General features: G+C 29.6%; 1 protein-coding gene across 1 annotated transcript; it reads left to right on the top strand.

Moving 5' to 3' along the window:
* Positions 1-4,440: 4,440 nt before the first annotated feature.
* Positions 4,441-24,328, top strand: LOC121130562 (neo-calmodulin). Its single transcript, XM_040726308.2, has 2 exons — positions 4,441-4,771; positions 23,896-24,328. The coding sequence occupies exons 1-2, from the start codon at positions 4,543-4,545 to the stop codon at positions 24,222-24,224; spliced, it is 558 nt and encodes a 185-aa protein (XP_040582242.1). The 5' UTR covers positions 4,441-4,542; the 3' UTR covers positions 24,225-24,328.
* Positions 24,329-24,971: the final 643 nt, after the last annotated feature.

Below are 24,971 nucleotides of genomic sequence, written 5' to 3'. Positions count from 1 at the left end.
AAAACGATATTTTTTAAAACTTTTCAAAAGTAAAAAATATATATAATCCTGCGTACGCCCCTGATTATTTGCCAATAAAGTATTAACAACTGTTGTTTGCCAATCAAACTTCCCCTAATCCCCTTTGTACAGCTTGAGCAACACATTGAACTTCACACTTTTACAAAATACATATTATAGCTAATAAATTCTAAAAATAGATTTAAATTTTGCCTTTCTACCTTGATATGGTATTCCATTGTACATTCGAGTAATTACTTTTTATATTTTCATTACCTATTAGCTTTTGCATACACTGTATATAGAGTTTGAATAAAATATAATTTTGATGTAATTAAAAAAAAAAATCACGCAAAAATATGATTTTAAAATTATGTTTTAGCTTATATTTTGTATATTCTTGCATATATCTACTGCAATATAACATTGCAGTTATATATCTGCTGATAAAAACGAATATATTATTATTTTGAAAATCGGGGACATATACATCCTTTACTTATAATATAAAAGTTGTTCATCATTCTAAGTTACGTACTTAAGGCCGTGTTTCATTTTGATTAAACAAGATTCCTATGCTCTGGAGTGCAATTTTTTTTTTTTTTTGCTAATAAGTTGATTTTTTCCATAAAACAAGATCGATTTCGAGGGTCTCTAAGTTTTTTTTTAAAGTATAGGTTGTCCATTTGAAAATGCACCAAAAATATATAAATCCATAAGAACGAATACATACGGAAAAAGGGAGAACGTATATTGAATATGAATTAAAAGGGGAATTAGGAAAAGGATTAGCGAGTTAGCCTTAGTATGTAGCTTCATTATAATTAAAAGAGGAATTTCTAATTATAATAGGCAAAGGATGGAAGAACTTCAACTGTTGTCTATCAACAGGTTTGACTAAATTATAGAGTTATTCATTAATAAAATAATTCAAAATCTAATATATAGTACAATTAGATCCTAGTATACATATAATAAAGTATAATGATTTAAATACAAAATTAATTAGGAATATATAGACCCCATTACATCATGTTCCGCATTGAGTGTCAAATTAGTGTCCAAATCGGACACATAGCCGTCCCATACAAAAATATTTTATTAATAAAGTCATTATAATCTAATCTTTTATCATTTTAAGTAACTTAATATTTTTTAACATTCATGTGTTATAATGATACTTATTCAAAAGCTAAAATGTGATGCTATACCATAATATAATATAAAACTTTGCATTTATTTAACAACATCCTTACAAACACTTGCTTCTTAAAGCTATGTTTATTGGAGATCCATCAGTTTTCCAGGGATTTTTCAAGTATTTGACTCCCTGTTGGTTATTTTTTCAGAGCTACTAATAACACCTAAAATCTTCAGAACGTTGAGAAATCCAAAAAGTAGGTCATGCGTTAGAAATGAATGTACGAATTTTACAGAGCCTCTAAATATATAAATGTTCAGCACAAGAGCGAAATAAAATATTTTATTTGATTTTTTGTTCTGCTTTTCACATATAGAGAAAAAAATATTTTACATTAATATTTTAAAAAAAGTATATGCATATCTAGGAACATAGAGTTAACAAGGATCTGGGCTAGTCCAATTTTTCGAGAATGGTGCTATTTTTTTTTATGAAATACCAAATTTAAAATAAATTTACAAAAATATACAAAATTACTTAGTAATATTATATTAATATTTATGGGGTCATTCAAAACCACGTGATTCTTTTTCACATAATTCAGGGAAGTCTGCTATTTTTATAAATTGGAGGGGGCATGGTTTTCGGGTTTAAAAAAAATAAAAATCCAAAAATTGAAATTTGAAAAATTAATATTTTCTAGAAAAGAATTTGAAAAACTAAATTCTTTTTCAAAAAAAACTTCAAAAATCCAATGCTAATCACAAAAAAATTAATGTTTATGGATTTTTTTTTTTAAATCCATAGATATTGTCAAAAAAATGTATTTTTGGGAAAAAAATGCAAAAATACAGAGCTGTTTACAAAAGATGATTTTTTTAAGAGAAAATTTGTGTAAAATCTAATTTCAAATATAAAATTTTCTGATAAAAAATTTCAAAAACTAAATTTTTCGACGAAAAATTTCAAAAATTTATAGCTATTTATAAAAATAAATTTTTGGGAAACAATTTCAAAAATCCATTGATATTTACAAAAAATTTAGTTAAATTAAAATTTTTTCTGAAATTTCTAATAAGAATAAAAAGTTCATTAAATTGGGGAGGGGGCTACAGCCCCTCTGTCTTCCCCCTACGGAGCCCCCTGTAATTCCACCACGCTTCCTCCATCCCTCTTGTAATTTTAACTAGTTCTTTTCTCAACTACCCTAGAATGGTGTGTTTTTTTGTTTAGAAAACCATTTTGATTTATAAAAAATGAGTTATTTTGATAAAAAAAGAGTGTTATTCTTTTTTATAAAAAGAAAAAGGTCGATCTTCTGTCTATATTATAATTTTTTTGCCTCTGTTCCTCGTAACGTCATTTATGCCCTCTTGGCATATTATTCATGTTCATGTGGTTTAATTTGACGTTTCTTCCCTCTCCAACAAGGATAGAATTAATTTCAGGATTTAGTCCTCCTCCTAAGTGCCCACGAAGTTTGCAAATTTCTCCTATTAATATGAATTATATTTAAATTAGTTTATGCATTACATTTAAAAAATATTTTAATCAAATACAGATTATTTGGTTCATTTGTGAGGAACAATATATCCACTGATAAAAAAAAGAAATCAACTTTTAAAAAAATTTGTACTCGTTCATGGGTATAAATATATTTTACCGGGTGGAAACTAAAGAAAAATATATACAGTTTATGTATTATTCTTGAATGCTTTATATATTTCCAATAATATATAATATATGTTATCAAAGTATTATTACAACAATAAAGTATCTTCATATCTGTCCGTTATTTCTCTTTACAATTATGTTCCTACCGGTTCATACTATGGGAGTACTGCTTTTACGGAAAGGACTTATGGGTACAGTCTGATCGATTTCAATTCAAGCCTAGTAACCGGCTCTCTTCATTGACGCCACACTTCTATGAAGTTATCTACTTAGCCACATTTTAACTGGCGCAGGTATATAATAATTAAGAGGATTAGTATCTGAGCTATAGGGCGGCCACTTTGATTTCTCCCCTTAATTGACATAGTTAGCCAAGAATTATAAAATTGATTTGGCCGTGTATGCAAAATATCAAATTCTAATAAGGATTACATTGTTACTACTAGAAAAGTTATTTGACACTCTTTTGTTGATTGCAGTCTGAAAATTGCAATTTGTGTATTATAATTGTGTATAGATTTGTTTAGATTAATCTTAATGATGTTCCTAAGGTTATCTGCACTAATAAATAATTTATGATACTACCATCTTTCTTTTCAATATTTACATGTTATTTCAACTTCTTTTTTACATAGTAAAGAGTCTTCCTGGTTACTCCAATTTGCTTTGAGATCCCCGTTGGATAGTGCTTCACAGGAGTTCAAGCTTATACCTTGAGACTATTGCCTCATTCGGACGCCATTCTTAACTAATTAAAAAGTTTTCCAGTACAATTTGCAGAATAGATATTTCGCTGAAGGACCTTTGGGATATTTTGCCCAAAAATAATATAAATAGTATATGCGATGCATTTTATTATTCAAGTTAATATGATACCAAGATTAATATGTATTGTTTATATGCTTATACAGGTAAATGAATTAGTGACTTTTTGCATATAAATATGTTTTAATTAATTATATTCTTGAATGATCATTAACAACACAGAAGTATATGGTTCCCATGTACTTCATATCTTTACTGTTATTGTACATTAAGCAAATTAAATAATGAGCAAACATGACAGTAATTCAAATGGAATGTTCGTCAATCCATGAGTATTTTCCAAAATAAATCATGTCAAATAATCATTAATTGATGACGAAGAAGTGATTAACACTTCTTCCAGTCGAGTTACGATCTTGTTATTTTTATATCATGATCAATGATTAATCAAATTTATCATTTTAAATTGAATTAAAATATACGAACGGATATTTCAGTATATTAAAAATTATATTTTTTGTCCGAATGTCTCAAATGATCCTTCTACAAAATGTCTGTAGATACTATGTTTAAAGTGTGTCACTTACAACTTCAGAATTTTGAATTGTTAGAGAGTGATAATTCTTAGTTTTCACCCAGTAGTTAAAGTAAAGAGGACTTATAAAAGCAACAGAAAAAGGACTTTTATGTATATGTACCTATATACAAAATATAATCATGTCTATTATTAAAGGCAGTCATAAGCAATATCCCAAAGCACGCACATTTGTACAAGTTATTTTATTATTATTGTTTTCTGTCAATCTCTTAAAAAAAACTTCGATCAAACGAAATATATATAAAATAAAAAGGGTTCCTGCCTTTTCACTTACACAATATATGTACAAGTATTAACTCATTCAAAAAGTAAACACCTTTCGGCTTAGTAGTACCATATTAAACAGCAAGGACTTCACATCAAAATGTCCTCTTCCAATGAGAACTCTGGAGTTCTTATGAATCCTAAAAATCCTTTAATGAAAAAAACCCTCTGCAAAACTTGTAGACAACCCCTAGCCAAACAGCCTCAAATCAAAACAGGTCTCACTCAAAAGCAAATTGATGAGTTTAAGGAGTGCTTTCAAATGTTTGATAAGGATGGGGATGGAACGATTGGTACTAAGGAGTTGGGGGCTGTGATGCGCTCTCTTGGTAAGTTGGCTTGCTACTTATTACATATTGTAAATAATTTTATTAAATAATCTTTATTATCGATTTATAATAATCAATTCACTAACAATTATAAATCAAAATAAATATTTGAAAATTTGTTAGTGTTTTACATTACTAACAAAAAAGATAAAATAAAAACTGATTTTGTTCTATTTATATAGAGGGGCGTCCGCAGGGGATAGGCTGGAGGGGCTTTAACCCCCAAATTTGAAATTATTTATTTTTATTAGAGAATTTAATATTTTATTTTATTTTTCCAAAAATGTAATATTGAATTTAATTTTAAAAATTTTCTTTCCAAAATTAATTTTATATAAGTAGCAATGAAAATTAGAGGTTTATCGAAAAAATAATAATATTTTTTATTTCATTTTCACTTTTTATAAGCAGTTATGAATTTTTTGAAACTTTTTTCCCAGAAAATTAAATATTAGAAATTAAATTTTTCTAATTTTTTTATTTAAAAAGAAATACAAAAACCTAGACCTTCCAAACTATAATCCTGCGTACGCCCCTAAGATATCCTTACGTTTTCATAGTTTCTTCGTATTTAGAATCAAATAACACTGAGACACTTATTAATCATGAATGGAGTATAAGGTAAACATAATCTTGATGTGCTTATGTGACGGTCAACACAAAAATATGTTAGAAATATTCTTTTATTTTCGTCAATTTCTATCATCAAATCATTCTTACTAATAATTTGGGTGTGTCGTAAATTACACTTAATTAAGTCAATCATTAAAATAAAAGAATACCTAAGGGATTTACTTAATTTAAAAGGGATTATATCCGGGCCAATATAAGTTTCCTAGAGCATTTAAAGGTTCTAATATATAGTTAAAGTCCTGGGGTATCTTAACTCATCCCTCAATTTTGTATACAAAGTCTAGAATTGACTCAAATTTGTCAATGAAGTATGGTTGTATATATATATACTTATAAAATAAAAAAGTAAATTCCCTTTTCTTTATGTTTGTTAAAGAATTGTTTTTATGTTTATGTATGGGCATCACTCTTGAATATCTCATCGCATCCCAGAAATTTGAATGTCATGCCTTTAATTGAGCAAAATAGGTCTATAAAATATTAAAATATTTTACCTTTTTTTGATTTTGTGCTGACTCGACGTATTTCCTTCACTGCAATATTTAACATATAATATGGTCTAAAACTTTGTGGCCACTAATTAGATTTGTATACATAAATACTTCTTCAATCCCATGACTGTTGCTTTTTTTCGTAATACCAAAACACAACAATTAAAATCTACTTTCTTGACGTGTGAACTAATAATTTTTTGCATATCTCTACAAATTTTCATACTGCAGTAGTCTCTATGCAATTATCCAATTAAAAATAGATGAGTAGTATCAAACTATATTCAAAATGTGTAGATATACTATATCACCTTTCTATAATATTGCATTATTGGATGTAAGTAATGAATGAAAATAAGTTATTGCTATAAAAATAGGGATTAAAACTAGGGTTGCAGTAACTACCTAAAATGTCCAAATCCGACTCAAAGATATTTAAAATGAAAGCATGCTAAATACGTACACTATATATGTCCTATCACTAAATTAATTAGTGTTATAAGAAAACAAAGAAGTCTCCGGTTCGAATGTAGTTTAAAATTTTCACCTTGTAATACTTAAAATAATATAGTTATTAGGCAATTGATGAATATTTTCTATAATTAATAACCCATCATAGTTAATTGATAACTTATAAGTGATTAGCAGTTGGCCCATTAGAATCCCTGTTAGTTTGTTTATAAAGGGTAGCACAAAGGTAAAAAGAATACTATTAATTTACCTATTTAATGTATATCAATTTAAATTGGCATGTGTCAATAAATTTAAAATAGTGTTTCTGCCAAATGTCCTGAATGAATCTTCGACGAAATAAATTAAACGACCGTTAAATACCTTTCAAATTTTATATTTTTGAGCACAATGTTTAAAGATAAACCACATCGTTATCTTGATTGTATATTGCAAACTTTACTCAAAAAACAAAAACATAAAAAGGGTCAAACGCAGATGGTAGGTGTTGGCCAACTCTTATATTATTTAATAATCGTTGAGAGTCGTTCGCAGCTTGACAAGAACTAATTTTACTTCTACAATCAACGTTCAGAACACTGATTAGGGATAAGAAAAATTGCAGAGTGTAAATCTTTGTGTTATTTTCAAACGTGAAAATTGAGTAAACTAAATTTTTAGATGTAGTTATATAAAATCCATACTTCAGACCAAACCTGGAAAATTCGATCTTGAACCTAGTCACAACCCTAATATGTATATACTTGTATGTATCTGTGAAATACTAATACAAACTCCATATATGTCATACATAAAGAATTGATTGAAGGAGTTGGGATGTCCATAATTTATGAATAGAATGTGGATTACGTGAACTGAATAATGAAAAAGATTGGCTTAAAATGTGTACATATATTGGAGTTAAAAAAGTATATATCATCTAATCCTATGAAGTTTTTTTTAGACTATGTTTGAATATATTTACATATGTACTCCAAACTCTGTTCATAAAAATAATTTTGATCCCAGGATAATTTTTCGAGTAGTATATTTCGCTGAATAGACATTACCATTATTGTTGTGACGGTTTCTATATCGTATTTATTAGTTAACTCTACTTTCTTCACCCCTGGAAAGGTCTGTGAGCGTACTTTTGGGACAAAATATTTTTGCCAGAGGACAATTTGGCAAATGATCATATGGAACATTTGGTAGACAAATGATATTAAATTTGGTGCTAATTGATTTCATTCCTAGTAAATGTTTTCCTTGTAAAATCGACACTGGAGATGAGTGGTGAGACATCCATGACTAGTGATGGATGGGAGACGGATATGAATGATTTTCTTATGTTTATACCTTGGGAAATAGAAAAGGAAAAAGAAAAGTATTGCCGGGATTTACTTCTACTTCCCATGACATAAATATTATCCACCGATCGGGACTCCATTTGTACTCATTATTAAGATTTATGAGTATCCATAAGTACAATATATCATTTATATCCGTCTCCCGTCTATCACTAGTTAACACTCATATCTAGTGCCAACTGCCCAGACCGCCCTCCACAGATCTACACGAAAATTACTAAGTACATATTTTAGAAACCTCTTCATAGTAGGAATATAATGTCCCAGTAGGAATTTGGCAGGAATGAAATTACTCTGAATGAAAAGAATGAGATTGAAATTGCCAATCACATTGTAATTTATGGATACATAGGATTGTATATTTTAATTAAATTTCCAATTATATTATGATAAATAGGTATATGTCATATAGGTAAAATAATGAGCATTCATTTACCGAGAAATATTTTATATTAATTATATTCATTAATGAATATTAGCAAAACAGAGTAGTATGTGGTTCGAATCCTTACCGTTGTAGTAATTTAAATAAATTAAATAACAAACAAATACAACAACGATTCTAATGGAATAAGTGCACTTATAGAACTCGAATCTTTGGAGTTGTATATCTAGAACTGTGAATAATTAATACCTCCATTAAATATCAAGGTCATTCATAAAAAACATAAAGAGTGACTTTTAAGTTACTACAACTTTTTGCACTTATATTTCTAATATGAATATGAATATGTAACTTCGTTTATAATAATGATATTAAGTGGTATTTATCAAAGAATATAAATATTAGAGCTCTATATCTTAATTTGATAGAATTTGTTATTAGGAAAGAGAATTTGACTATAAATTCATTAATTTTGTGGGACTAATATTCAGTTAAACTCCTTTCTAATTGGTTAATTCCATTAGTTGATTAATTTATTGAATAAATGTATATACATACATATTTAATAAGTCAAGAACCAGCTTCCAAAAAATGTAATTCAAACTTCATTTATGTAATAATAATCATCTAACTTGATTAATTAGGATAAGTATATTTGTGGGTAACTTTTTTTTGGCCAATTGTCTCAAATAGCAATTTACTGAAATATACATTCCGTAAATTTTACTTTGGAAAAAATGTCTTCGGTTAATTGTCCTAGAATCGGAAAAATCACTTCCCTCTTTCCATTACGAGGAAAGTTCATCCGTAGGAAAATCAATCGCCAACAATATATATATTTCGACTATTTCCGAATGGAAAAAATCAACTAGGATCTAGTATCTAATTCTACTTTTTAATGCAAAGATTTAATCATTCAATAACTTACTCATTATCCTACTTAATAAGGTCCTAATTTATATAAGAATTTATGATTAACGAAGCATTCTATTTAATCCTTAACCCCTGATTGCAAAAATAAATGCTATATAGCTTTAAAATATTTTGATTTTCAGTAAATGGAATATATATGTATTGCTTATTTATTTATCACGTGACGATTACTTTGTGACGATTGTCTCAAATTATCTAATCTTTTCTTTGATATTTTTTAAATATTTTTTGAACTTGTACAAGGAAATTATACAACACACTCTTTGACCTTATCTAATAATTATATTATATTAGATAAAATATGTTTTGTCCATGGGATGAACTTGCTTCAGGATAACCTTTCCTGGCGATGAACTTCTCTTCCCAGTAACTCTTATTTATTCGGTTCAAGCCTAGTCTTAGGATTGGTCGCTAAGACCGTCTGTTTTAATGATTATCAGTACATTTTTTTATATTTGTTAGGCCTGATTTGTACCCATTACCTTCTTTAATTTTTTTTATAAAAATAAAGCATGAATTGCATTACATTTAAGACACATAATTAAATAAATCTCGATTTGTGCATTTCACATATTTATAAAATTGTAGAAGGTTACGACGACTGGAGTGTAGTCATAATTTCCCAATTTATATTGAAGCCCTGTTAGTGTGATCGGGTCTCAATATCAATTGAGCGAGTAAGTTTGCTTGATCTTCATTAAAAATACTTATATTCATTTTTTGATTCATAGATATGTATTTAGTTAGTATTTTCAACGAAATTGCTTTTGGAAAAATTGGTGATAGAGGTAGATTTTCCATACCCGAAAAAACCCGCGTGATATATCGAGTTGACCTTAATCTATAGATACTATTGCTCCGTAATGTGTAAATACACAATATTGATATTGATTAAGCATATCAGTAAGGGTATAGAAAATATGAACTTAACAAGAACGATATCTTTTTCTATTTGGTAATTGGAGGACAGTTTATTCTTTCATTCTTTAGGACAGTGTTTCTCAAATGGGGGTACGGGTATCCCTTGGGGTACTTGAGGAACTCCAAGGGGTAGTTGAGATTTTAAAAGAGCATTTTGCAAGTAGTGCATAACTAAGGGGTTTCCGCAGGGGATGAACTGGAGGGGCTGTAGCCCCACACCAAATTGAGGAATTTTATGTTTTTTCAGTAGATGATGTAATATTTGTGAGTTTTTTTTTTTTCACAAAATTTAATATTTTAAATAAATAATAAGTATTTTTTAAATTGATAGCATCTTAATTTTTATTTTATTTTATTTTAAGGAAAAAAACAGAATCATAACTCTGATTTGGTTTTGTATTTTGAAATGTTATTACAAAATTTGTCCAAACACCAACAATAACATAAAGTTAAGACTTAGGGTCTAATGACTCCTGTTCAACGTTCACACGAAACCTTTTTCGACCGATGTGGAGAAAGGTTTCTTGTATTTAATTTTTTTGTGAATAGCTTTGGATTGTTAAGCTTTGTTTCCGAAAAAAAATTTTTTTGTGAACAGTTATGTATTTTGATTTTTTTCCAAAATAACATAAATTTTTGACTAAAAACATGGCATTTGAATTTTTTTTTGTTGGAATAGCTAAGAATTTTCTAATTTTTTTGACCTGTGGATTTTGATTTATTTTTTTCCAAAACATTTAATTTTTTCAAAAAAATTTCTGAAAATTTTAATTTTTGGATTTATTTTTTTCTTAAAATCTTAATACTACTACTCTCTCCAAAATATAATCTTGCAGCTCCCCTTGGCATAGAATCTAAAAATGCTTTGTGCTGGGCAGGGGGTATTTGGGCTAAATTAATATTTTAAAAGTAGTACAAAATTATGTTGGAGTTTGGTCTGGAACGGCTTGAGACCATGGATTTTTTTGTTGTATCGAATTAGTTTGGCCCAACAAAAAACTCGGTCTGGACTGGTTTCATATAAAAATTTGGTCTAGATCAGTTCAAAGGAAAAAATCGGTCTTATCCGGTAGCTAAAAAAAGGAGGGTAAAAAACCCTATAATTAATGCGAATGCCCTCAAGGACGACCTTGATATTATTCCCGGCGAGTACAGGATCCCTGCAGCCATAAATATAGACCTTTTCAAGGACAACCTGCTTCTTTGTTGAAGGGTAATTTCCCCACCCTCAACGTCGTTGTTCAGCTAGAGTAGGGCACTCGTTCGCTTCCTCATTCAGATCTTTTTGACAAAAACATCAGTTTATGGGACAAGAGAATATGGCCACCAGGCAGACCGAGTACCACTCCCATATACTTTACTTTCTGGCTGCAAAATTAGATTTCAATGTTCTTTAAAATACTGATTAATTTAACACTTGGGCATATACATATTAATTAAGCAAAGTTTGTCTATACAGGCTTCATTTTTGATTGTGTGCTTAATATTTTAGAACTATATCACTAATTAATCTAAGAAAGAACTTAATCGTACCGTACTAAACGAATAAATAAATAATATAACCGAGTCGGTTCAGTACGTTGACCAAATACAGCTGCTCAAAAGAAAGAATCGTTTGTATCCATGAACAGCACTAACATAAAGACGACATTTTAGTTTTCTTGAACTATTTGTTCTGCATTTCATTACAAATTTTAATAATCACTCTACAAATTAAGCAAATATCAATCCAGTCTCACTTTTTACTAAACAAAATCAACGTAGCTCATGGACAACGCACTCGGGTGAAATTATTCTCTTGAACTCAGTGTGTGTAGGTTCGTGCCCAAGTGATTCCTAGAGAAAGAAATATACTTTATTTATATTGGCTCCACAAAAGTTTTCTAGTTTAGTTGGAGTAATTGAAATACTCTAATTGTAAAAGTGGTGTACTCATACTTAATCAGTGCAACTTTCTAACCACTTCAAGGAACATTACAAAAAATACTGTTGTTTATTTGAAAAATCAATAGTAAGTACAACCCTCTGAAAATGTTTAATTCAAGATAGTGGAAGGGGCACTTGTTAGATCAAGTGTTTTTTTAAAATATACTAAAAAAAGAGCCAAATGTATTTGAATATCTAAATCTTATAAAAACAAATACTTTTCCAAAAAAATACATAAACCATTAAATATGCTATAAAATATTATCGATATTGTGTATTAATATTATTTTTTTTAATGCCTTTTAATTAAAAAACTTTTAATTAACAGTTTTGCAAAAAAAAAAAAAGTAACAATAATTCTTTATTACTTGAATAGAAAACAGGATAAATTCCATATTATGAATTTGGTGCATTAAAATAAACACAATCTAGAATAAAAATTAACAAAAGGAGAAAATCTCAATTTATTACAGGGAATTATGATCAAATTGACGATTTTTCAAAAATTTCTAAATTGTCACTCCGGTCCCATTGATTTATTCAAAAATTGGCTTGAATTGTAAATATGAATGTTCAGAAAGAGCTCATTTGACGTGCCCTTCTACAGAATCAGCCACTTCAACACAATTTGTCTGAGACGTGTCAAGGACACAAGTTTTGTGTCCAGCACGGTCACTTTGCTCGTCCCCAACTTCTCAGACATGGAGATAAAGTCTTTATCGATCATGATCTGAACTTTGTAGATGAATTTGCTTGTCTGGACTTTCCTGGTCTACTTTTTTTTTGTGAGGGATGATGGATTTGGGATCATCAGTCTCAAGAAGAACCTTACAAATATATTGCACTGTCCGGATTGCGACAACTGCCATATTTGAGATCCCCTTACTTGAAAGCTCTATGTTGTAGACATACATCCTCCTCACGGTGCAACACCGTTTCTCCTCTGTAAATAAAATCTTCTTCAAATCTAGAGCAGCTTTCACAATGATGGTAGCTGTCGCCAACTTCATTAAAGTTTGTCGATACAACAATGCTAATATTTAATAGACATTTTGAAGTATATTATGGCCATTCTATTCAAATTTGTGCAATAATTGTGGATACTCCAGATTTTTATCTAGGGTTTAAAGCCTTTATCTGACTTAAGGGACCTACATATATTGGACAAAACATGGCCTTTTAAATAAAATCTATCAATTTATCTTTCTTTTATTGTAGGAATACATTTTGGCAACTTTAATTGCAATTTTCGACACACCCAAAGAGTTTATAAGAGTTACTTGTCTATAGAAATAGATGATAATTCGTCAAAGAAAACACACTTAGTTCTCTTCCAATGTTTCCAAAAATCATTCTAACTTTTTTTTTTTGTTGTTGTTGACGTTCATATATATGAAAGAGGGTTTTAACACAAAAAAAAGTTGTGAAACATAATACATCAATAGAGACAAATCCGGATAAAAGAAACTGCTTGTTTCTTTTCCGGATTTTTTCTTACCTAAGGAGAATCCCTTTTATTGGGGTTGTTTTATTGTGAGTCGTTGTACCTTTTTACAATTAAGTAAATAAGTATAAAAGAAGCTAATAATAATTAGTATTCAAGTCATTAAATACTTTCTTGCATGTGAAATGTAATTACAAATCCATTTTACCTTTACTTAAAGAAGGAATAAAAATACAATTGTAATCTAATGTTATGTAAAAGAAAGGGGATTGTAAGTTTGTATTCTTTTATATTAATTCCAATTCCAACTCCTGAATTAAAAAAAAAAAAATAGTATTAAATTTAAAAATGATAAAAACAAAAAACTTCACTCATAGTATGTTTTTAAGCTGAATGTTATAAGTAGTCTTTATTGTTTTGGTAAAGCCCAGCCTTAGATAGGACCCTATAAACTACCAAATAAAAGATAGAAAAACTCCTTTGTAAGGACCTCAAATACATAGGAACCTACACAGTAAAATATGAGACTAATATTTTTGAAAAGGTATGTTAAAATCAATCACCGTTAAAGTAGTTTTTGCATGATTTTTTTTGCTTCAAATAAAATAAAAAATAAGTAATTTAAGGCATTTAATAGTAAAAACTTGTTGATTGGCTTTACAGGAAACCAATTTATAAACATTCAAAAGGTAAAATTATACATACATTTGTACAGAAACATAAATGCAACTATTATATAAGAACATAAATATGATCCCCGTCAACACAAAAACAAGCTAAAAGAATATTTTCAGCTTAAAATTGAGTGGATTACATTTGTACTCTTAGATAAGTTGTAATTTAATTCTATCAATAAATTATTTTATGTAACCCTCTGAAGAACCCACAAATTTCCCTCCAAGTAGACAAAATTCCTTGACACAGTAAAAAAAAGGAGAAAGTGATAGATTTCTTTTGAATGAAGCCATATTAAGGCCAATATACGTCAATCAAATAAAATAAATAATAGCTTAAAAACTTGGGTATCATCATTTATCCATCGAATTTGAGTTTTTAATTGAATCAAAAATGGAGGTAAAAATGTATTTCAATCAACAAATTATTCTGAGTAATCTCTAGTGCAGTGGTTTTTAAATGAGGGTACGCTTACCCCTTGGATATTTAGAGGTATTTCAAGGGGTATTTGAGATTTTGAAAGAAAATATTTAACGAGTTGTACATCACTGAAACTAAAAATCATTTCCACTGGTTGGGGACTACTTAGCTGAATAAACTTTTGAAAAGTGGTACATCACTTTCTCTAGAGGACGCACAAATGCCTCCCAAAGTAGCAAAAATTGACCGTTTCAATTAAATAACGAGAAATGGATAGGTTTGATTTGAACTTGGCCAATATAAATCTCTTAAATCAAGTGGAGGTTCTAAATTATAGCTAAAAGTCTTAGGTATCATAAATCATGCCACAAATTTGAATAATAAGTCTATAATTGACTCAAATATGGCGATGATATTTTGATTTCTATGGTTATATTAAAAATAAAAAAAATTACTTTGGGATTTTCTCTTTTTGTTGATTTTTGTTCAAAAATACCCTACATTGACTCGTACTAACTTTCTTTTATCAATATTATTGGTACTATTTTTCTTATTTTAAGAAATTTATTCAGTATATTTCTCTTTCAATAAGAGTATTAGTGTTGAGACTCGGTTCAAGACCGAAATTTTTTTCCGTCTCGGTCTTAAGTGATTTTTTTACATACCTATTATGACCGTGATCTTAAACCATAGACCCAAAATTTGTCATTTTAAATAGCGGATTGATTTTTTCGGTCTCAATCTATAGAGGGAATTTCATCCCAATCTTGATTCTTGTGTTGTACAAATATGATTTATACAACACTTACAGTGTTGGCTGGCCACCTAAACAATACTCGTAATAAGAGTTAATTTTCTCTTGAATATAGGAAGGTTTAGAGATTATTTTTTCCACTCCGGTTTAGCCATTATTTGTGTATTATAAAACTTAAAAAAACATTTTGTTATCTCAGATCTTGTAGATGTTGAAGTTGAGGTGGCGAGGATTATGAACATTGTGAAGTTCTCAAGGAGCCTAGTTTTAAAGGTGGCCAAGGTGAAGAATGACGTAGAATACCTACCCGGGAAAGAGAAAGTTGAGGTCCCAATCCAGAGTTCCTGTACAGCTGGCGGGACCCTCACCTCCTAATCGATGAACTACCACGCTTCCGACTTATTCGTGTCGGCTAGGACAATCAGAATTTCCGTGAATGGTAACTTGTGATTTTCTTCATACATGATGACACCACGCTACCTTCTGATAGAGATTATGAAGGCCAGGAGGCTTGAAAGTCCAGGTTTTGCTCCCCAACCCTGCAGAACTTCATTTGACGTAACAGTAGGTCAAGGTTTCAATTTTGAAAGATGAATGACGTCATGCAGAGTTCATCAATAGAGGCGGTTTAATCTGAATTTGAAATGAGTTTTTTGTAAGACAGAGCTTTTTAAAAGGACCAAATTAGTTTGGACATCTAAATACCATACTGGTTAGACACCGGTGTAGGATTTTCAGACTGACACTAACCCTAGTATGTCTCTTATGTAGCTATACTGATAGGTAAATATAAAAAATAACCTTTCCTCATTCTTTCCCGTGTTTTTATGTTTTTGTATAAACCAGGTACAAATTGACTGTCTTACTATAATATATGTATTCTAGTTATAAATTAACAAAATTAGGCTGTTCCGGGTTTGTGACAATACTATTTCCCCCCATACATAAATACCTTATCTGTTGAGGATAATCAATCAACTAATTTTGAAAAGTTTAAGGGTTCTTATGACATTTTCGGCGTAGTACATGCCACTTAAATTTGAAGAAAAGAGATCAATATTACTGTTGAACTAAGCCTTTTTAAATCAAATAAGCTTTTCTTAATGACAATTTAATTATTCATAGTGTTTAAAATAAGTTTCTTTGTCGTAAATGTTATTGATAAATTCAGGGAAGTTTCCTTTACAAACAAAACACTTACAATATGGTGGAATTTTAAACTTTTAAATTACGTTTTCTCTAGATTGGAGAATCGCTGAACAAATATCAGCATATATTTAAAATCAAAATACAATTTTTATGTGTATAATATACTGTTTTGAAGTGCATTAATATAATATGACAAACATTATTATAACCTATAAAAAACATTCATAAAGTTTTTATCTATAGATACCCTGTGGAGCAAAGATACAGAATATCATTAAAGAATTTTGATCTTTCATTTCTGAAAAGGATAAAAAAACAACAACATCATATTACTTTTTTTTTCCCATAGAACAATTTTAGAAGAAAAAAACAACTGTTGAAGCACTTTTTATATGTTAAACAAAATGACTATCAATGTCATATAATGCAAAGTAACATAAAAAGTATTTTTAGTATCTATATTTACTAAATAAAGAGTGTTTTTTAACTTTTTCCATTATTTAATATAACATTGTAGGACAATGTAATTTTGCAAACAAGTGGTAATCGTCATTCGAAAAAAGTTAAAGATCAAACAAGTCTATGGAACATATACAAATATTAAAATTACTCAAAAAATTCAAATCGAAATCTCTAGAAAAGCAGAATTTTAATATATAATCAAAAAGATTTTTTGTAAAAGTATACATTTTGTTGACTTATGCATTGTTTATTTTACTTTGATATTAAAATAAAGGTGGTTTACTATATTTATAAAGTGTGTACACCCCATGTTTTATACACGGTTGTTCCTAGAGATGGAAATATACATTTGGACTTTAAAGAAGATTCCTAGGTAAGATGATGTAAATCTAATGCTATAATGTTTACTTATACTGACTCAGTGTAACTCTATCTGACCAATGAAGGGAGCAGTGGAAAAATAATTCTAAGATCTTTGCATATTATAATCTACAAATCTTTCTGTCAAAATATAGAGGTTCCGTAATTTAAAGTATTCCTTGCTTCAATTCAATTTATCATGTCATTTTCACTCCTACAAACATGAGAGATTAGAAACCACACAACCTCTTCACTTTGATCGGGGAATTGTTGAAGTTTGAAATTATAATTTTTTTTATTTTTTGAAATAAATTGTATATAGAATTTTACACGTTTTTATGGTAGATGTAGTAACCGTTTTTATTCTTCTGGAGTTCATGTATAAAATAATCAATTGTACTTAAAATTTGGGAGTAACACTGATGATTTATTGTTGAGGTTTTAGTATAAGTCCTGGTTGAATTGAGGATCCACATCGAAGTAAATCGGAATTGGGTTTACAAATTATGTTTCATTATGAGTGTCCTTCAAGTGTTTTTTCTTGAGTATCAAGTGACTATTAGTGCGTGCGCTCATACAAGACATACAATAACCCTTTGGATGTGTTGATGAGTTACTTTGTGGAAGTCCTTGTTTGACTCGGAGTACAATTGAACATCAACATAAGGGTACATACTGGCCTTTATGCCTGCTTAATATAGAGTGGGATGTACGTTTATTTCAATCATTTCATAGGTACTACCAGCTAATCCTCTGAAACGTCATGATAGCTAAGCTGTTGCTCTGGTCTCAAATATTCTTCAAATAGTCAAGATTGCCTCGCTCATTTTTGATATATGTAACCCAGCTTAAGTTGAACACCTAACAAGAAAAATATATTTTTTAATAGAATTTAGTATAAATTGATTTTTTTTTTTTGGTAGACCATTATAATACGTGAACTCTTTTCATGAACAGTACTGCATTAAATATGTATGTCCGGCTTTTAAAAATAAAAGACACCCAAAAGGAACGTGGTACCCCTTAGAATTGAATTTTTTTGTGGATTCGCTCCAAAATGATTGTGGTAAAAAGGTTGCAGACAAAGCCTTTGGGATAATATATGTGAGACAAAATTCCTGTGGTTAATATTATAGTGAAGAAACATCAATATATGTGCAAATTATACTGAGTAATTTCATTGCAAGAATGTTCTTTCGTGTTCAATTTCATTACCATTATATTACATTTCTAGGAGTCAAACTATTGAATCATATAAATAAAAAAAATCTACTGCAGCCGCTTCCAAAAATATCGGGGGTCCCTTCTAATATCCAAATATACACCTCCGTCTCAGGTTGTTCATGTAAAGTATTGTTTCCCAATGCAGTTTAAGCTTTTCGTCTCCACTTTTCAAAGCTTAAAAGATCCCTTACAATATGCTATAACACATCCAGGCCAACGCGTTGTTCATGCAAACTGCTGGGCTCTATTTCACCAAACACTGAATTTTTGGAAGGAGAACAGCTTATTTGTCATGTAATTTTATAAAATCATCTGGTAGTAGCTGCTATTCATGAAAATTTGGCCATTAAATTTTAGCCCAACCTTTTAAGCACTCTGGGTAAAAAAGAAATCCGGCCAACCTCCTATTATTTTTCACCCATGAATGCCTAATTTTTTAAATTTTTTTTCAAAGTAATAATAAGAAAATCCCAAATGTTGTGCTCATTAAAGTATTTTTCTCCTTAAAGAAAAAGTTATATAATATTTTAACTTTATAAAGTACAGTTTTAAGGTCATATTCAAGGTGAAAGGTCACAAAAAGGGTCCACTTCTTCTGAATTTTTATTATAGCGTGTGTACTAGGGTGCCCAAGTTTTAGAGTGACCTATTCATTTGATCTTCTGTTGTATTTTAATAAAAAAATTATGTTCGTAAAGTGTCAGTTTTTTACCTCTATATCTATTTGAAAATGACTTTTTTGACGACATTCCCTATTAGTCAAGGGATTCAGAAGCTTCAATTTCAAAGTTATGTTGCTGAGAGTCAGAAATTTGAATTTTAGAGTTATATTGTTGAATTTCAAAAGTTTCATTCAGAATATAATCCTTATTTTTTATTTTGAAGAAAAATCAATTCTAGTACAACGATCAAAACAACAATTGAATGAAAATATGTGTCAGAGACCACTCCTAAATTTTATTATAAGTGGCTAAAGTAATAGAAATTATTGTTAAGTGGAGTGCCAAAAACAATTTTACACATAGTTGGACAATGGATAATCAGGGAAGCTTTAAACAAAGTAAGAGAAGAAATAAAAAATTAATGTCGTAGAAAAATAAATCAATATTGCTGAAGTGTATCAAATACTATAGCGAGTATTGATGTAGCTATACTTATATAAATTCATTGGCCGCCGGAGTTTTTTTCTCTTCCCCAGAGTGCTTAAAAAATCCTGGGCTAAAAATTGAATTGGAATTTAATACACTCTTCCCCCCTACTCCAAGCAGACGTGAGCCAAAATAAATAAACATCATCCCATTCTGTATAAGTATAAAAAGGACTGAAATTACTCCATTGTCCATCCCCATCGAAGAGTCTTACAAAATATATTAGATTATATATTTAGATTTTGTCTCATCAAGAATTAAATAATAATCATAACATCATTAAAAATATTAATCTATTCAAATCAATGACCTTTAAAGTGTTTATACCAGATTTATTCCCCACGAGTTTCATACAATCAATGTGTTTTGTGTTGCTTTTAGTTCATACATGTGAAGTCCTTATACTTATTTTAAATTTGTAAGTTTCATGAACAACCCGGGTTTTATTATTATTAAAGACTTTTTTTTTTTAAATAAGGATGAAATAAAGAAACTGAGAATGTGTAGAAAGGAAAGGCAATTAAATGCATCTAATATATTGTAAGGAAGTAAGATTGTTGTTATAACTAGAACTGTGCAAAATATGTCATCCCTATATAATCAAATGCATAAAACCCGAAAATAAACGTGGTAATCCTGACAATTTGAATACGGTTTTGAAGGAGAGCTTCCATGACGCATCACTAAATCAGCTGCAAGCAGATGCAAGACGAAGGAAACAAACACAAATCCTGCTCTATACATTGAGTGGACATTAGGGGTGTCCGCAGGATTATATATTTTTTTCGGATTTTATTGTAAAAAAATTTAACTCTGCTACTATTCATTGTATAGACGCCAATTTTCCGAACAAATACATATATTAATACACAAACAGGACACTCTAATTTATGTATTTAGATCACTACAAAGAGTATATTGTACAAAAACCTCTAATGACTGAAAGCAACTCATTAGGAAAAAAGGTATACATTAATGCACTTAAATATATAATCCTATGTAATTTTGTATTAGATACTTTAACATATTTACATAACAATTATATGTAATAGGTCTCCCCCCTAAACAACAACAATCAAATACTTGTTTACTAGGAAATATCCCGATTTATTTGCATATAATGTAATTTCTGTTTTTATCCACTTTACTCCTCTATGCTTTCAAACAAAGTAGGGAAACGAAGGCCAAGTAATCAATATATTATGTATATTGAAGTGGTAGTATTTTTTTAGCGGATAAAAAATTAACAACTATCAGCATAAATGAATTCACCTTTTAACCAATTTAACAAGTTAAATTCTACAAACGAAGAAAAAATAGTTTGGCGAAAAGAAAATGCCAGAAAAAGATTGTTTTACCGTAAAAAGCGACATCTTACGTCGGGAAAATATAACTCTACGACCATATATATCCTCAAAATAAAAGTTACACTGATTTATTTCAAGCATTAACCTTCTCTTTGTATTTAATATGTTTATTGATGATTGTATTGCCCTCGTATTGCACAACATATTGTTTTATGATCACAAACGATACTTGGAAAGACAACAGCTTAGCTATTATGACGGAAAGGAAGGAATAAACACGAATCCCAATCCATATCTAGTAAAGTCACAGAGATGGATTACTCTGATGTTGATGCTCTATTTACTCTGAGTCTAAGAAGGATTTATGAGGTGTGGTGAAAAAATGATCCTCATACTTTGTTTTTGCTACCTAAATCAAGGTTTTTGTGAATGCCTTAAAATTGTTGCGGTCCAATACTAAAAAAATCCATAAAAATGAAATTAAAAAAAACAACAACAACTAGATCTTCCTAAGTGTCTTAGAATCTGAGAAAATGCGCATCTGAACGTAACCAATGAATATCAGTCCGCGCACTTTTGGAAGCTGGTAAGAAACCAACGGAGGAAAAGTTGTTCCCTTGTCTCCATACCAACAGCCCTCACATGAACGTGGTGTTCCTGCACGCACGACCTAAAAGGCCCTGAATTGGCTGGAGGAAAACTTGCCATTCTGGCCAAAGAACTCACCAGATACACCCATTAGACTTCTTCTTTTTTTTTTTTTTTTTTTTTTGGTGCACGTTGAGTCTAAGGCCTGTCAAGGACACTATCAACCAGCATTGGGATGCCATGTCTGAGGACTACATCTGCAATAGGTACTAGGTGGCTACCTAGAAACCATCATTGCTGCCAAGGGGTCTATATCGATGATTAGGGTAGTTATGACATCCTATTAGTTATTTACCTTTATTGACATAGTGGTTGCATCTTGATAAAGTTCTGGATTGAAAGTGTGAATATTTGGTCGCTGCACCCGGTACACTTACAACTAAGCTGATTAGTGTAAAAAAGAAACCGAAAGTTAATATGGCCACCTTAACAGTTTAAAAAATGCTGGTTATAGAAGCAGCTTAGCTGTTATGACGTTTTATGAAATTAGATGGATGCACTTTTGAGAAAAACTCAGTCCCACTTTGTATCAAAGTAAGTATACCTATAGGCAGGAATTACTCGTATATCGATCCTCAATTCCACCCTGAGTCCCCCAAGGATACCTACACTTATAACTTGGGTGGTAAATTATAAGCATTTTCGTTATGTGTAAAGAACAACAAACTGAAAATGGACAGACATGGTAGGGTTGTACTTTATACATAGATGTACTCTCTTTAAGAATAAAATAATAAAGATAACTCATTTATAAAATTAAAAAAACTGTTCGGGTTGCCAATAAAAAACCTCGAACTTTAAAATTGCTAAGGATTTACAGTCCAGCCCTACTTATAACTTCAAAACTAATCCTTACTCTTACTTTTTTTGTTTTTCATGAGCACACGCTAAGGATTTCTTGAAAAGTTTAGTACCCACTTCAAACTCCAATTTTTCTTAAATATATTTTTGCAATCAGATGATTATTCCCCGAAATGATTTCATTTATTTTTTCAATTTTAAATGAAAAACTTTGGTAATTTCTAAATTTATAAAAGTCCTATCTTCTGATCAGGATGTTCAATTTAAAAAAAACTAGTACTGTTAAAGTAAAAATATGTGAATATTTTTTTTGATTCCCAATGGGTTTTCAGGGGCGTCCACAGGATTATATTTATTTTTTGAGGGAGTTGTGGAATTTTATGTAAATAATTTGAAAAATGAAATTTTGTGGAAAAAATTTAAAAAAATACATTGCAAATATTACATTTTTTTCACAAAAAAAAGTATCAAATATTATATTTTTGTAAATAAATTTCAATTTTTTTTTTTTGAAAAACCTTTAACATATTAAATTCGCTACAATTTTTTTATGAATTTTCCATTAAAAAATCATTTTCCTTAATTGGTGAGGGGGCTAAATCCCCTCCATCCCAAACCCCCTTGGACGTCCCTGGTTTTTATATTAGCTCGTTGTGCGATCATAATCTTTTATTATGACCTTGAGTTTATATTCCTGCTTAGATTATATCTTATAATGGAACCCAAGGAATACAAATACTAATTACGGATTCATGATCAGCGTTTCAAAAACTTTTAAAAAGGAATATGGAGTTGAAAAAAAATTGATATAAAATTTAAAAAATGTTGGCATGTCTCATCTTCTGTATCTTGTTTAAAAATTAACTACATTATTTTATAATAAAGATGCATTTAAAAAAAATATATTTCGAACTATTGTTTTAAAATAATAAATATTATTTTAATTTATGAAATTCTAGAATTGTTCAAATAGCAAATAAATTGTATTTCTAAATAAAATAAAAAAATAAAAAAATATTAATGTTTATATTTAATGTATGAATTAATAATGCTTTTATTCGAAGATCCATGTAACATCATCCAAGGATCAAATTTAATACAACAAGCAAAATATATACTCCCATTAATGTTTGTTTTTGATGATGGATAAAAAAACCTTACCATTAATCAGACGTGCTTAAAATTAGTCATGGAAGAAGGGAGGAGCTTATCTCAGTTTATTTTGAGAAAAAAAAATTATAAGACTAACAAAATTATTTTTTATAAAAAATTAAGCATGCTTAGTTTCTAAATTGTGTGAAGCAAAAAAAATTTTTTGTACAAATTTGACAACAAGCTTTAAGTCAAGGCTATATGATGACAGCTGCGCTCATAAGGGATGTAGAAAAAAATTATTTGTCAATGAAAAGCTATGGATTTTTGAAATTTGTCTCCAAAATATAAAGAAGCTTTAGGGTCGTTCTACTACCTCTAAATATTTCTCGATTGTGCTCATTGTATTTTCTTTTTTCTATTAATAATTTAAAACATTGGGAAGACTCCTTTTTTAGAAAGAGCTTTAAGAAACCACTCTGATATTAGATAGACGCACTAACAGCAATATATTTCCCTCCTTACTTTCAGGTCAAAATCCATCCGAGGATGAAATAGAAGAAATGATTGATGACGCAGATGAGGATGGAAGTGGAAGTATTAACTTTCCTGAGTTTATTGCACTCATGCTAAAAAAGGCCCATGGTGGAGCTACAAAAGACGAAATAAAGCAAGCCTTCCGTGTATTTGATAAAGATGGAGACGGTTACTGTTCCACTTCGGATATCAAATTTGTTATGAGTCGTCTGGATGTGCATTTGACGGATGACGAACTCAATGAAATGGTTTTGGAAGCGGATATTGATGGGGATGGCCAAGTTTGCTTTGATGAGTTTTATAATATGATGACGGCTCAGTGAAACGGACTACTCAATTCTATATTTTTGCGAAACATATATTAAAATTTTACCAATATACCTTACATAGATAGCTTAATAAATATTTTATCTTTCGAATGCTCAAATTTTGATTATTAAGAGTTACTTTCCTTAATTTTCATCTATAATCTACAAGGATGTGGAGTAAAACGTGGATTGTTAGTTAATGCTTATTTTTTCATTAATATAGCAAGGGTTAGTGTTTATTATTTGACATTCTGGTTCAGCCATCTTTTGTGAGGGTAATCAACAAAACTCCACACTCAAATGTGGACTCACTGATAGTCATTATAGAGGCAATGGGGTACAAATTGTCTTCACCTTCAGGTGACATGTAAAGACTGTGATTTATACTGAAGGCGGTTATATTGAGGGATCAAATTTGCAAAGTACTTTTATAAAGGTTTTGTAGAAATGTTTTTTTTTCTTTTGTTATTGTTGAAAATATATAATTATAGAAGTATTCCTAATGGAAAATCTGGAGTCACCGTTTCACTGCCCAACAGTGTATATAGTTATTTCTATTCAAAATATGACTCTGAATCATAACTTTAGTTTCCGTCAATCTAAAATGGATGTGCCATTAAGGAAGTTAGAGGATTTCATTAAGTGATCATCACTTTGAGTATTCAGTGAATGATTTAATTTGATTGAGTTGAGTGAAACATTTGTTCCTTTGCAATAAATCTTACTATTAATCGTGAAAGAGTTTTTAAAAAGTTTCAACTT

Source organism: Lepeophtheirus salmonis, chromosome Z, assembly GCF_016086655.4.
Source record: "Lepeophtheirus salmonis chromosome Z, UVic_Lsal_1.4, whole genome shotgun sequence".
Classification (NCBI taxonomy): domain Eukaryota; kingdom Metazoa; phylum Arthropoda; class Copepoda; order Siphonostomatoida; family Caligidae; genus Lepeophtheirus; species Lepeophtheirus salmonis.
Note: the sequence above shows the minus strand (reverse complement) of the source record. Positions and strands in the feature narration are given on the sequence as shown.

Excerpts from the sequence above, each read along its gene's own strand:
- LOC121130562 (XM_040726308.2), top strand. The coding sequence starts at position 4,543 with ATGTCCTCTTCCAATGAGAACTCTGGAGTTCTTATGAATCCTAAAAAT. Across the intron at positions 4,772-23,895 it reads GGCTGTGATGCGCTCTCTTG|GTCAAAATCCATCCGAGGAT; the intron begins GTAAGTTGGCTT and ends CCTTACTTTCAG.